Consider the following 12,973-nt stretch of genomic DNA (forward strand, 5'->3'; position numbering starts at 1 on the left):
TGCCGCGGAGCTTGGTGAGGGAGCTGTCGGCTGGGCGGCGATGGCGGCTGGGTCGGGAGCTGTGCCTCATGTGGGTCTGCTTCGACGTGCTGTGCTGCACGGCCAGCATCTGGAACGTGACTGCCATCGCCCTGGACCGCTACTGGTCCATCACCCGCCACCTGGAGTACACGCTGCTCACTCGCCGCCGCATCTCCAACGTCATGATCGCTCTCACCTGGGCCCTCTCCGCTGCCATCTCCCTTGCCCCCCTCTTCGGCTGGGGGGAGACCTACAGCCCTGAGCAGGAGCGCTGCCAGGTCAGCCAGGAGCCTTCCTACACCATCGTCTCCACCGGCGGGGCTTTCTACCTGCCCCTCTGCGTGGTGCTGTTTGTCTACTGGAAGATCTACAAGGCGTCCAAGTTCAGCTTGAGGGGCTGCAGGAAGAACGCCGTGGTGCCCCTGCCCGAGGCTGCCCAGGTAAGGGTTGGGGACGGGGAAGAAAGCCCCCATTGCCTCCCCCAGGCACCTGCGCTCCTGCCGTCATCTGCTCCCAGCTGTCACCCCTGCATCGGTGGTTTCGGCACAGCGAGAAGACAGAGACGTGCCTTGGGGCTCTTGTGTGAGTTTAGCTCTGCTACAGACCGGGCATGGGTGGTAATTACCCAGTCAAAAAGCACCACTCTTGGAGAAGAGTTTTATTTTCTTTTTTTTTTCTTAAGTGTGCCATAAGAGTAAGTGGCAGGTGCATTCACTGACAGTCTGGAGAGCCATTTAAAAATTGTCTCTTTAGTCTGAATTTGCCATTCCTTGGGTTTTTTTCTTTTTTATTTTTTTACAGTGTTGATGGGGTAAACAAAGACATAAACAGATCCTTAGGTCATGTCCAGCGTGAATGCAGGTACATTTCTCTACAAGCACGACTTTGTGTGGGATCTATCAGTGTCTGAATAGATTTTAATAAGCAAATTACACACCTTATTTATGTGCTTGGGCTGTTTTACCTTGAATACCGGGAACATCCTGCTCACTGCATGTTATTGAAGCAATGAGCAATAAATTGTTTCTATTTTAAAATTACCAGCTATCTTAAAAACCACGTCTTCCTCCTTCTTTTCCCAAACATTGCCTGTAATCCTGCAAAGCCCTAGTCATGTGGGAGGTCTCATTCATTTTGGGGATACATCTAGTTGACAGGAAAGCTGTGACCCTGCGGAAGCGTTGGGGCTGGCCCCTTGTGTCCCATTAAATCAGGCTCTCTGCATGACAACGCCGTCACCCATGCCATGTCACGAAGGTGCTCAGTTGTGCTCTGTGTCAGCTCTCTCTGCTTTCTGTCACATACTCTTACTCTCACTTCTATGTGTGGAAATGGTACTTTACAGTACGTTTTTGTGATTGCATGTTGTACTTTCTAAGTCCAGTCCCTTCCTGATAACAAAAGCTGTGTGGGTGTTAGAGGTACCTGCAGAGGCGTGGAACATTTCTGTTAAATTTGGGCTAATCCTGCAGAGCCTCACTCCCCTGCTAAATCCCTCTAACTTTGACTTGGAATCATGGTACAAAACATGTTATTATGGTCACAAAGAAAAGCCTGTAGGTTGTATCCCCTGATTCTAGCAAGAGATGACAGCACTGGCAATTATACGCAGTCAGATTTGCAGATTGGATCACGTCTTGAAGATGTTTTTAATATAAATTGATTTATGAAACTATCTTATATGCAAAAGCATAACACGTTAGAAAAGATTAGAGTGTCTCCTCTAGTGGCATTTTTTTTTTTTCCTACAGCTTTCATCCCCTGGTTTGCACCAAATTTCTTTCCAAGTTGTTGTAAGTACGATGAATATATTGCTTGGAGTTAATGTATAAGCTTTCCAAGCACAAAAGCTAACTGAGTATTTGTAGTGGTTTTGCATGCTTTATCTTTTACATACACACATACTCATACAGGACTACTTGTTTGGAATCTAAAATTCTGGGAAGCTAAATGCACTGAGGAATTGCTGCTTAAATTTTAGCCTGTACAGAGACACGTTGCTGGTATGTCAGTTTTAACATGAAAAAAGTCTGGCTCCTAATTGTCATAGTTCTGTCTGCAAACGCCCTTGCGTGGGCACGGCTGGGCTGGCAGGTAAGTGCTTTATGCTGATGCAGTGTCTGGGAGCTGGTTTAGGCTATACTGACAAAAGAGCTCCTGTCAGCGTGAGCTGAATACCCATTTTGGAGACGTTGCCAGTATAGCTGTTACTGCAATACCAGCAAATGCTCAAGCCAGCAGTTCTTCATCTTTCTTTCATTTGCAGTGATTGACATACTGACTTCTCCTTTTATAACAGCAATTCTTGAATCTGCAGTCGGTGTATAGCGGCAACCTTCCCCACTGTCCCAGCATCTTTGTTTGCTGGCTTAAATAGACTTTTGTGATGCACATGCAAACCCTTACTCGTTCTCTAAAGGAAGAGCTGATGCCCAACTGCACACGTGTACATTAAATGAACCCATGGATCAAGGGAGCTGGCATTCAGGATGCATTTCTTCTCAGTTTTCTAAGTTAAGAGACTGAAACTTATTCACCATGTTTTATCCTGATGCCATTTCAGCTTATAGGAGCAGGATCCATCATGTCCACAGGAAAAGCAGCAGTTCCTCAGTGAATTCTGGCAAAGAATCTTCAGACACATTACTGCTGTTCCTTTGGCAGAACCCATTTTTTATTTAACATGCAAACACAAAGATAACATTGCCAAGGTATGCGGCAAACTTGATGCAGTGATCCAGCTTTGCTTCTCCACATCCAGGGGTCATTAAGCTATCGGTGTCAGCGCTGATGATGGGGCAAATTCTGTTCCACTTACCTTGTTTTGCCCATCAACTTATTCTGATTTCCCATTTCTTTCTCCTCTAATGTCTCTCTGCCTTTACTTTCTTTACCCCTTCCTTCTCTGAGAATGCTCACCTGTCATGCTCATCTTGCAAGATTTTTCTTTTGTCACTGTTACTCGGAGTGTGAAGGGCCCTCTGCATCTATGTCAGTGCTTGACTCGCGTGCCCTGCAATAGCTGATCTGACATTAGAGGGGCTTTCGGCAGCCAGTGCCAGAGGCTGGCAGTGCTTCCCAGGCTGGAGGTGAGTAGTAACAGCGTCGTCCCTGCTGGGAGAGATGTCTGAGCTGCACTCGAATTAGCTGTCGGGTAGTGCTGAGTGGGAACGGCGTGCCAGGGCTGCGGTTTATGGCCTGAGGTATACCCAGCAGTGTAGCTGGTTAATACTAGCAAGTGCCGTTTTAAATCAATGAAGTCACTTGTAGCATAGGTTTTGCCCAGCAAGAACAAGGACGGTAGAATCTGAATGTCACCTTTACTGGCATGTAGCAATTTGCAGGCTCAGGATTACATTTCCATGTGAGGAGTTAGGAATCAAGTTGTGTTAATGGTTGGTTTTCTGTTGCTTTTTTTCTTCTTTCTCCCCCCTCAATGTACCTTCTATAGCGTATGAGTAATTAGGCCTGATCCAAACCTTACCACTTTTGTGTGAGTCCTTCCCACTACTTAGATAGTATTAGGCCCCAGAGCTCCAGCGGTGCAGTGTTGTTCTGCACCTTGGCCCGTTCAGCCTCTCCAACCCATGTAACCAGTTAGGACAATATGGGAGAGAAAAGAGATTTTCCTTCTCTGAAGGAGTCGCAATCCTTCTATTTCTTATTTCTGCCTTTGACTGTACAAGTTGAAGAGATGGGTCAGAAAACAAAGTGCAACTGTCCAGCAGAGTGGCAGCAGATGTCAGATAGGAGAAAGATGAGTCAGGAAGTAAAGTGGAGTGGCTGATGATTTCCTGGAAGAACTGCAGAGCTATTCCTGCTTATAGAAGGAGAAAATCCTGTGAAAGACAGTAGGTGTTCTTTTCCCTGTCAGATGTACTATACGTCATATTGGTGGAGCATCCAAGAAAGTGTAGACGTTCCTATGTTTTGATCCTTCATTGTGCATTTCAGTTTCTCATGTTCTTGTTCAAAGAGCAAGAAATGTGCCAAAGTTGCACTGAGGCAGTGATGATCTTTGCTGAATCATACTGTAATAGGCAAAACTCTGAATTTGTGGTAGTAAGCCAGATTTGATTGATGTTTATCATCTTTACTGTTGTTCTGTTATTGCAGACCCGGGAGGTATAGTACAAACACATACACAGTATCTAACAGGAAGGGCCAGTAATAACAATCATTAAAGCTATAAGGAACATTTTAAATCAAGGGATTTCATCAGAAGCTTCTTGGTGGCATGTTTTTTAGAACACTGCTAGGAACACAGGAGTTGGGAACATACAGCTCTAGGAACGTACAGCCATTCAGCAGTAGTAATTTATTGGGGACAGACAAATAACAGAAGTGGCATTGAACTGGTAACTGCTGATCAACATACAGAAGAATGAATTCTGAAACTAAAACCGAACTCCTTTGTGTCTGTAGAAGAATTTGTACTTGAGAGCTCTTTGCCTTCATTTAACACTTTTTATGATATTCTCACTGGAAAGTGGTCATCTCTGCACTTCTCAGAGCCTGTTGTCCCGGAAAAAGATGATTTCACGAATTCAGAACCTAATTCTGGCCTCAGGGTAGCAGTCCTTTTATACCAGCTTTTTTTCCTACTGCTCCTGACTCGCAGCTCTTGGAGCAGAGGGAATGAACTCTGTGCCCGAGGCATGGTGTGCTGCTAGCCCCCGAGTGAGAACAGCGTGCAACACCGTGCAGAGATGCTCACATAGGAGAGGTGTCCCCAGCATAAACTGGGGCATCTTCCTGGATTGCTTTAATTTATAGTCTGTGACCACCTTTTCTGCTGTTACAGCCTGTTCGTTAGTGCTCATCAGGAGGCCCAAAATGGGGGGGAAAGTTTGATATTGGGCTTGTCCTTTGTTCCACATGGTACAGGGATAACAGTCAAGCATTGTGACTTATGTTAGAAATTGGTGCCCAGCAAAGCCACTGGGATGGGCACTGGAAACTGCAGATTTGGTATAGTCAGAGCTGTGTTTAGTCCAGGAAGACCACAACTGGCGAGGCTGGAAAGCAGCTACATAGTCTTCTTGGCCTGGGCTCTTGTTCAGACAATGCCAAATTACAGTGGACTACCCCATGCCTGCATTAGGGAGGAATCCTGTAGCAGGGTTCCTGCGCCAGCACTGTGTACTGCAACAGCGTTTGCCTACAATAGACTAGTCTCCTTTCCATGTACTTTGTGTGGGTTGGCTTATAACAAACAGCCTTGGTAACATAGTCTTGGGGGATGATAATCTTGCACCAGCCAGGCCGGGGAGATGAGTCAGGTCTGCATCAAATCATATAGAGAGAAATAAAAATCAAAAAATATGAAATTATAATGACAAGTTGTACTTTCCCAGCTTTGCAATCTGCAGCGATACATGTTTTCTGATATGAACAGCACTTCAGATTAAATCTGTGTTTAACTTTAAAAATCTAGCGGGCTTGTCCCCTGACGAACGAGACGCTGGCAGTCCTGCAGTAGGTGTATATGGTGACCAGGCAGGGAGGGAGCACAGTACCGCAAAGCCAACGCGTTTGCGGGGGCACTGAGCAGGGGAGCGTTGAGCGCAGGGCCTCGCTAGAAGCCGTCTGGCCCCTGTTGCGCTACTACAAGCCAGGAGCAGCTGGCCGGTGGACCTCGGGTCTGCCAAGCGGCAGCGCGCTCGCCGGGGGCCGGCGCGTGGAAGGGTACCCCATGCTGGGAATGCCCGAGAGGCAGGTTCCCTGGCGGGCGAGCCTGACGGAGAGCCAACTGCGCGAGGGGCATTCACAGCGTGCGGCGGCTGGTCAGCTGGAAACGACGTATGAGGTGAGCATTAGACACTGATGATCACGGAAAACTGGGCTTTCGTAACGCTTCTGTAAGTCATGGTGAAGGCACAGGCTTGAAGGACCTTGCTGAGCAGGGATACTAGTTACCTTTTCAAGAACATTTTGTGTATTCTTTTCAAAGGATTTCTTATGGAAAATTGAAGCGAAATCTCTGCAGTCTGCCAGGGATATTTACACAGTTCACTTACTTAATGGAAGGTTCTGTGAGAGATCCCATTATGTTTCCTAAAGCATCAGGCTGCTGTTTGCACTTCTATTATTATTACTGTTATTATAACATTATTCAGAAGTCCCAGGCAGAACTAATCAAAAAACAGTTGAAAAAACAGCTACAACAACATAGAAAGTAGAGATTATAGGAAGACAACTGCTGTCCTGTAATTTACAAAAAATACCATGATCTGTTTTCACTTCCTGTCTAGTATTCAGAGGCCTGATCTGTGAAAGTGGAGTCTGTGAAAACTTCTCTGATTTCAGTAGGAGCTTGACCAGGCTGTAAATGCATGCTTCATTAGGGAAAGCACCTGAGGACTGTGGTATCTTCTATCAAACTAAATGAAATACCTTTTTCTCACAATATGTAATTAAGTGATAAAAGAGATGCTACTAGTAGATTCCACAGTTCAGTCACAAGCCTTCTAAAACGTGAAGTACCAAAAAGAAAAGGCTCTGATTTGATGATGACACACTGCAAGCTCTATCTTTTGAGGAAGAGTTGAAGGTTAAATATAGTACCAAACTATGCCTGATGCTCATGACAAAGTCCTTTGTGTGGCTCTTCCCAGGAGGCATACTTACTTAGGTAGCTATTCCTCAGGGCTAAGACGTAATCTTCCAGGGTTGCTTGTCACAAATTTGTCCTCGTGTCACACATTCATCCCTTTTTGCAGAGTGTGATTAAGGATGTGCAGAGCAAGTCCTTCTGCAGACAAATGGTGTGATCCTTGCTACATGAGGGGTGTCCCATTTTAATTGTCAGGACAGATGTGATTTTCATTTTCTTCCGTTATTTGCCTGCACCCATAATCTGCTGCTCTTGCATTCTGCAGCCATGTCTCATGTCTGAGGGTGAAGACAGGGATATCCATCTTGAAGAGTGATTGTTTAGCCATTGCCAGTGCTTCCCTCTCCGAGTTGCTGTGCTCATATTAAATAGAGGTCCTCCATCTATTACAAAGCTTGCACAAAGGTGGCACATGCATGTGGAATATGTAGCCAACTTAACAACAAGCCATTGTTGGAGCGGTGTCAAAGTCTTGCAGTGCCTGTGAATTATCACTTAGGCAAATTTTGGAGCCTCAGGTTGCATCCTTAAACTGTTTATTTTATTGTGCTGTAGTGCCTAGAAGAACTTTAAACTTGCAGATACTTTAATCTTCAGATTAAAATGACAAGGGAGTATCGTTTTCTGGTTTGACTCTAAGCACATTAATAACTTGTGCCCAGAACCTATTGTCCACGGTGTCACTGCCACGCAGAGCACTGGCCTGTACTCGCTGCACAGATGAATGGCTCGCCCTTGGTGAGAGAGGAGGAGACAAGAAGCACTGTCGGCGGCCCGGGGTAGCTGACGTTTTCCCCTCTCTTGTGTAACTTCTGCTGAAGCCAGAATTTGAACTGAAGGCTGATTGAAATGGTGTTTTTCTGGCAATGGAGTACTGGTGAGAATACCAAGTAGATCTGAGTGAAACAGGTGACAGGAGAGAGAAAACGAGTACCAGAAAATGCTGCTTCTCCAGCAAAGCTTGTCTTTGATTACTACCAGAGTATTTTATAAGCTAATTCAAAATGGTGGCAGAGTGCCTGAAGGAGGGTACATCATTTCGTGTATGCTTATGCTCCCTTATGCTCCCAGTGTCATATACTGTGTTGTTGCTGTGACCAGGCTGCAGCTGGTGCAATATGCTGCTCTGTCCCTCTCCAGGAGGGAGAAGTACCTGTGGTGAGATAGCCTCTGTCAAGGAAGAGCAGACGGCACCCGAGTTCTGTCTTTCATAAGGGACTCTTCTTGACGAACGTTTGACTTTCCACTGAAGTATTTCCAAAGTATTCAGTTTTATTTCAGGCATTTAGGATTTTTTGGGGGTAATGGAATATCAGCATTTTCCAAAGATCAGACACATTTCTTAAAACTTTCCATTAATTGATAATCTTTCATTAAAAAAGGTTCTGATGGAAAAATATTCCTGCAGATTTTAGCTGAGTGTTTTGGGGTGTGCTCTGTCCCTTCTGTAGAACAAGTGGTAGCGTCAAGCTCCGGCACCCACCAGGGATGGGATTTTGAGCTCTGCGTCCAGGCAGTTAGGCTGAAGAAATTAGCTTTATCTTGTAGTTGACGACTGGGCATCTGGTGCAGCATCCATCTAATGCAATGGAATGAAATTCATTTACGATTCGAGCCCGGGAAACCCTAAAGGTCATGTCGCAGCGTAGGTGAGTCTGGTTTAGGGATAGGCAGAAGGCACGAGCCTTTGTTAGCCTTCCTTAATGACCTGATTTCCCACTAAGGTGTCAAGGCATCCAATATAATAAGCTGAAAAAGAATGCCCACAACACACATGGCATCAGTTACTCTTTATTTAGCTTTGTTTGTCAGTCACACTCTGCAGCTTTTCCAACATAATGAGAAGTCTGGTAATTCTGGCACTCTGGGGCATTTTCTTAGCATGGAAGGAATGGAGTTTGGGCCTTTTGTGGTAGTTGCACAGATGTTGTGCTGTCATTTAAAAGTAATACTTCACTCCAACAAATTGTCTTGGTAAGCATCCATGTTTGCTTTTGTTTCAAGGTGAAGGAAGCTTCGCATGAACCACAGATGGTGTTTACAGCTCGTCATGCAGCTATCACTTTCCAGACAGATGGAGAAACATGGAGAGAACAGAAAGAGAAAAAGGCAGCTCTGATGGTTGGCATCTTAATTGGAGTTTTTGTACTGTGCTGGATCCCTTTCTTCATCACAGAATTAATAAGTCCTCTCTGTTCCTGCAACATCCCCTCCATCTGGAAAAGCATCTTCCTTTGGCTTGGCTACTCCAATTCTTTCTTTAATCCTCTCATTTATACAGCATTTAACAAAAATTACAACAATGCCTTCAAGAACCTTTTTGTAAAGCAGAGATAAAAGGGGACGCAGAGGAGAAAATGCTTCCTTTATTGCATAATACAGAGATTCCTTGAGGGAAACATGCCTGTGATACGTACAGTTTTCACACGCAAGAGCTACCTGAGAGGATTTAGGAACAATGAAAAAGGAAGATGGAAGATGTTTGGATATAAACCTACTGACAATTTACAGTTCCCCCTTGGAAATACATATATGCTGCTCCAGGGTTTGGCAAAGAAGATCGCAGCCGTGAATAGCTCCTGTTCTGCTCTTTGAATCAACATGTGTTAAGGTCTGCAAGCGAAGCACTGCGTGCATCTAATACCACGACTGTCAATCTAACTGGACTGATCCCATCTAACCAGCTACAGGTGCCATGCTGTAGCTCGCTCAGCATCAGCAGAGGCACCAGTGGGAACTGCTAATTGAGCAATACTGAAATGCTTGTGATATGGGCAGGAGGCTGGCTTCATTTTTGAGATATATTTGTAAGGGAATAAACGTGCTGTATTCAATTAGTTGTTGAACTGACGTGAAATTAAAATGGATGACCAAGCTGCTCAAAAACATGCCCTAGTGTGATTGAAGGGACGCGTGTTCTCTAGCAACCAGCAGTCCTTGATGGGAAGTCTTGGTGAAATACAGGTCAGTTACGTACCCTGGGGTTAAGTGAAAATTTAGAGGCAAGTGTAAAATTACTCAGAGCTACGGAGAATGTGCTCACACCACTTGCACAGGAGGAGGATCTAGCATGGCATTTTTACCTGCATTGTACTCCCTCACTCCATAGGGCTCAGGCTCTCCCTGTTTTCCGAAACCCAGGTGAGCTCAAGAGAGACACCTGATACCTATTATTATTTCATGCTACAATAAAACTAAGCATGCATTTGTGTTACAAACACCAAACGTGCTGTATTCAATCACCAGGTTTGCTGGCAGCACCACGTGGCTGCTTGTCAATGGTAGGTGAGTATCTGCACTGCGCTGCCTGGGGTCCTTGCACCATAAATGTTGTGCTCATCTCCGTACCTGACTGAAGTCCACTATTTGTCAGCTTGCATCAACTTCCTCCTCCTGTAAGAAAGAAAGGTATTGATGCCATCAGGTCTAAATGACTCCAAAAAACTCCGAAGTGACTCAAAACCAAGCCTTAAATTGTTTTTTGAAGATCTAGCAAACACCCCTGTCCCAACAATATATGCATAAATAAATTAAGAGAGAAGTATTTCCATGCACACTGCCCAGTCTCTTTCTCTCTCCATATTTGTTCTTCTAGTGGGTTTTACTTCTCTGCTTCCCCGAGAGCAGGCTGCTGACAGCAGAGTAGTTCTAGCATGGCAGCTTTTTAATGACACAGAGTGCCAGTACCCTCTTCCCTCTCCTCCTAAAGCTTCTTTGGCTGTTACAGTACCTAAACATCATCGCTCTGATGGGGCTGGGCAACATCACAACTCCTTTCAAAGCTGAGGTTTAACCTTTTACACTGCCTTTCTCTGCCAGTTTTGTGTTTTCTGCTGCTTAAAGCATCTAACTGAAAAGTCACAAATTTCGGCTCCAGCAATACTACACCACTGGCATCTTGATCTCGCTGCAGCGCATCGCACTCAGCCCCATCTCTGACGGTTACCAAGCCAAAGGGCGTCGCATCGACGCGAGTGCTGACTGCGAAGCTCCTGCCAAAGTCGTGGTATCCTGGCAGTTTCTCACAGGCAATGGCACTAGGTGTATGTCCGGCGGCTCGGGACTGACGTGCTTAACAGCCATGTCGGAGAGGTAGTCTCAAGTAGCTCATGTATTCTGAAAAACAAAAAAATGATGCAGACTTGCTTAACTTTAAAGCAGAGTTTACTGCAATGTAGCCTAAAATGATTCATATAACTGGCGACGTCAAATTGAGCTTAATGTCAGGTATATGGGTAACTTAGACTGAGGCACGTTCCAGCTCCTTTCTAAGTAAGTAATTTAAACAAATGCCGTCAAAGCACACATCCTGCCAGTGCCTTAAGGGAGCGGCCTGGCCTCATCTCACTAGCAGAGTGTACGGTGAGCCCAGGCACTGCTGTCCCTCACACCCTGCAGTACTGTGGAATTCCAGTGTGACTTGCTGTGTCTGCAGCCACAGCCACCTGTGCATCTTAGGCAGAGGATGCTTCTCCTCTCAATTTTAATGGGGCTTAAGAAATGTTAATAACCTAGAATTTCAAAGAGTTGTTAGGCAGTGGCTCAGACTTTTAAATGCCAACACAAATAACTTGTGAATCTCAATTTGCCTGCATGTGGAATAGGTACAGTTCAAAATAGTGTTTGGAGGCTTAATTAAACCAGAAGGAAGACGCATACATAAGAGTCTAGAAGTTACTAAAACGTACAGGCTTTATTCAGAACCATTGATGAATTTTTCAAGTGAACTGAATGTTTCAAGTAAGATAGAGCAGTGACTAAAAACCTTAAAATCCAAACAGATGACATGGAAGGAGACAAGGTAGAAGGTCACCTTAAGCTGGTTGTTGAAAAGCATACAAATCTCCTGCACATGGCCACTTCTGAAGTTTCCAGTAATCATGTTTTGGACCCATTTTAGTGCCTGTCCCCCATCTGCCCAGTAAGAGAAGCCATAACTAGCACGCAAATGCAACACCAGCCCTGCTGCGCTGAAGTGAAGGTGCATCGCAGCCTGTGGCTGCAGCCGCAGAGATTTGTGCCAACTAAGCGCCAGCTGACTGGAAAAACACCAGGCTCTGCTGCAGGAACCCTTCCAAGAAGTGACATGGATTTTGAAGGTACGTTTTACCATGACTCGGCATCTGGAACGTGAGAAAAATGCCATAAAGCCCAAAGGCTCCCGTGCAGGTAGGCGCAGCTGTACACCGCACCGGTATTGCTGCAAGTGCTGAAGCCGCAGCAGGGCTGTCTTCAGCTAGCTTGAGAGCTGGGAGCAGAGCTACCATGTAGCTCTCCACCTCCTCAAATGTGAATTTAGCTGCCTTCAGAGGTGAACCTGAGCCTCTGTAATTTCAGTGTGAGAAGTTCTCAGCTAGTTCAGTGCTCTGCCCAGCCCAGCATCTGTGACAGCCGTGAGTTGTCACAGAATGACAGGCTTCCACTGAGAGCAGCCTGGCGTCATGCTCACCCAGAGGCGACGAGAAACAAGCAGAGCTTTCATCTCGGTACAGTGCAGACTGAGAAAGCTCTTCACAACGTCGGCTTCCCACACCGCCTCCGTGCATGTCTGCGTTTAGAAAAGCGGCGACACATATTCAGGGCTTAAAAGCCTGGATTTTAATCGCGTGGAACCTGAGCTTAGTGTCGGGGAAAGAAATACGTTATCTGAGGTTATGGCCTAACCTGCTGGATGCCGCTTCCCGCTCAAAGCCAGAAGAGGCATTACCATCCTGGCATTAACATCCACTGGCTGCCTGCACAGCAGGAACAGCGTCTTGCCCACCGATTTGTGCGCCAAACCCAGTAACTTGGTGCAATGGGAGCCTAACTGCTGGATAGTCATCAACCTTGATTAAAAAAAGTTGGAACTGTGGATAATTTTCTACCTCCCTGGGTACTTTATTTCTGTGATTAATTACTCTCATTACTAAAACTTGCAACTTCATTTTAATTGAAAAAAGAAGAAAGAGTAAAATCAAGCATGCAAGCTTTCCTCTTTCTGGCACTTCCAGCATTAGAGTTTAGATCTTATGCTACAGCTGCATTGTTATTCTTGGCTTCAAGACAAACCAAAGAAAATATGGAAAAGACAACTCCCATGTGAACTACGATAAATGATACAGTATCCTGAATATACAAATAGACAAAAAAAAAAGAAAAATCAGCTATTCTAAAGAAACATAATTTGGCAGTGCTTAGATGTATGGTCATTTATTTCCCCAAATACAAGTTGCCAAGCCGGAGTACACCAGTCATCTGTGCTTGTACACAGTGGACTACTAGTCTTAATTCTATTTCCTGACACTGAATCTGCTCCCAGGAAAACTCACTGGAGACTGTTGCTCAGCAGAAGGG

General features: G+C 45.3%; 1 protein-coding gene across 1 annotated transcript in view; it reads left to right on the top strand.

The window, feature by feature from the left end:
* The window catches only part of LOC104628854 (5-hydroxytryptamine receptor 5B-like), a 9,294-nt gene extending 320 nt beyond the window's left edge, over window positions 1-8,974 (top strand). Inside the window, exons 2-3 of the mRNA XM_010297569.1 lie at window positions 11-461; window positions 8,642-8,974. Of these exons, the coding sequence (XP_010295871.1) occupies window positions 11-461; window positions 8,642-8,974 (784 nt within the window). The remainder of the gene's footprint in view (window positions 1-10; window positions 462-8,641) is intronic.
* The last annotated feature ends 3,999 nt before the right edge of the window (window positions 8,975-12,973 follow it).

The sequence above is a fragment of the Phaethon lepturus genome, unplaced genomic scaffold (genome assembly GCF_000687285.1).
Source record: "Phaethon lepturus isolate BGI_N335 unplaced genomic scaffold, ASM68728v1 scaffold1352, whole genome shotgun sequence".
NCBI classification, from domain to species: domain Eukaryota; kingdom Metazoa; phylum Chordata; class Aves; order Phaethontiformes; family Phaethontidae; genus Phaethon; species Phaethon lepturus.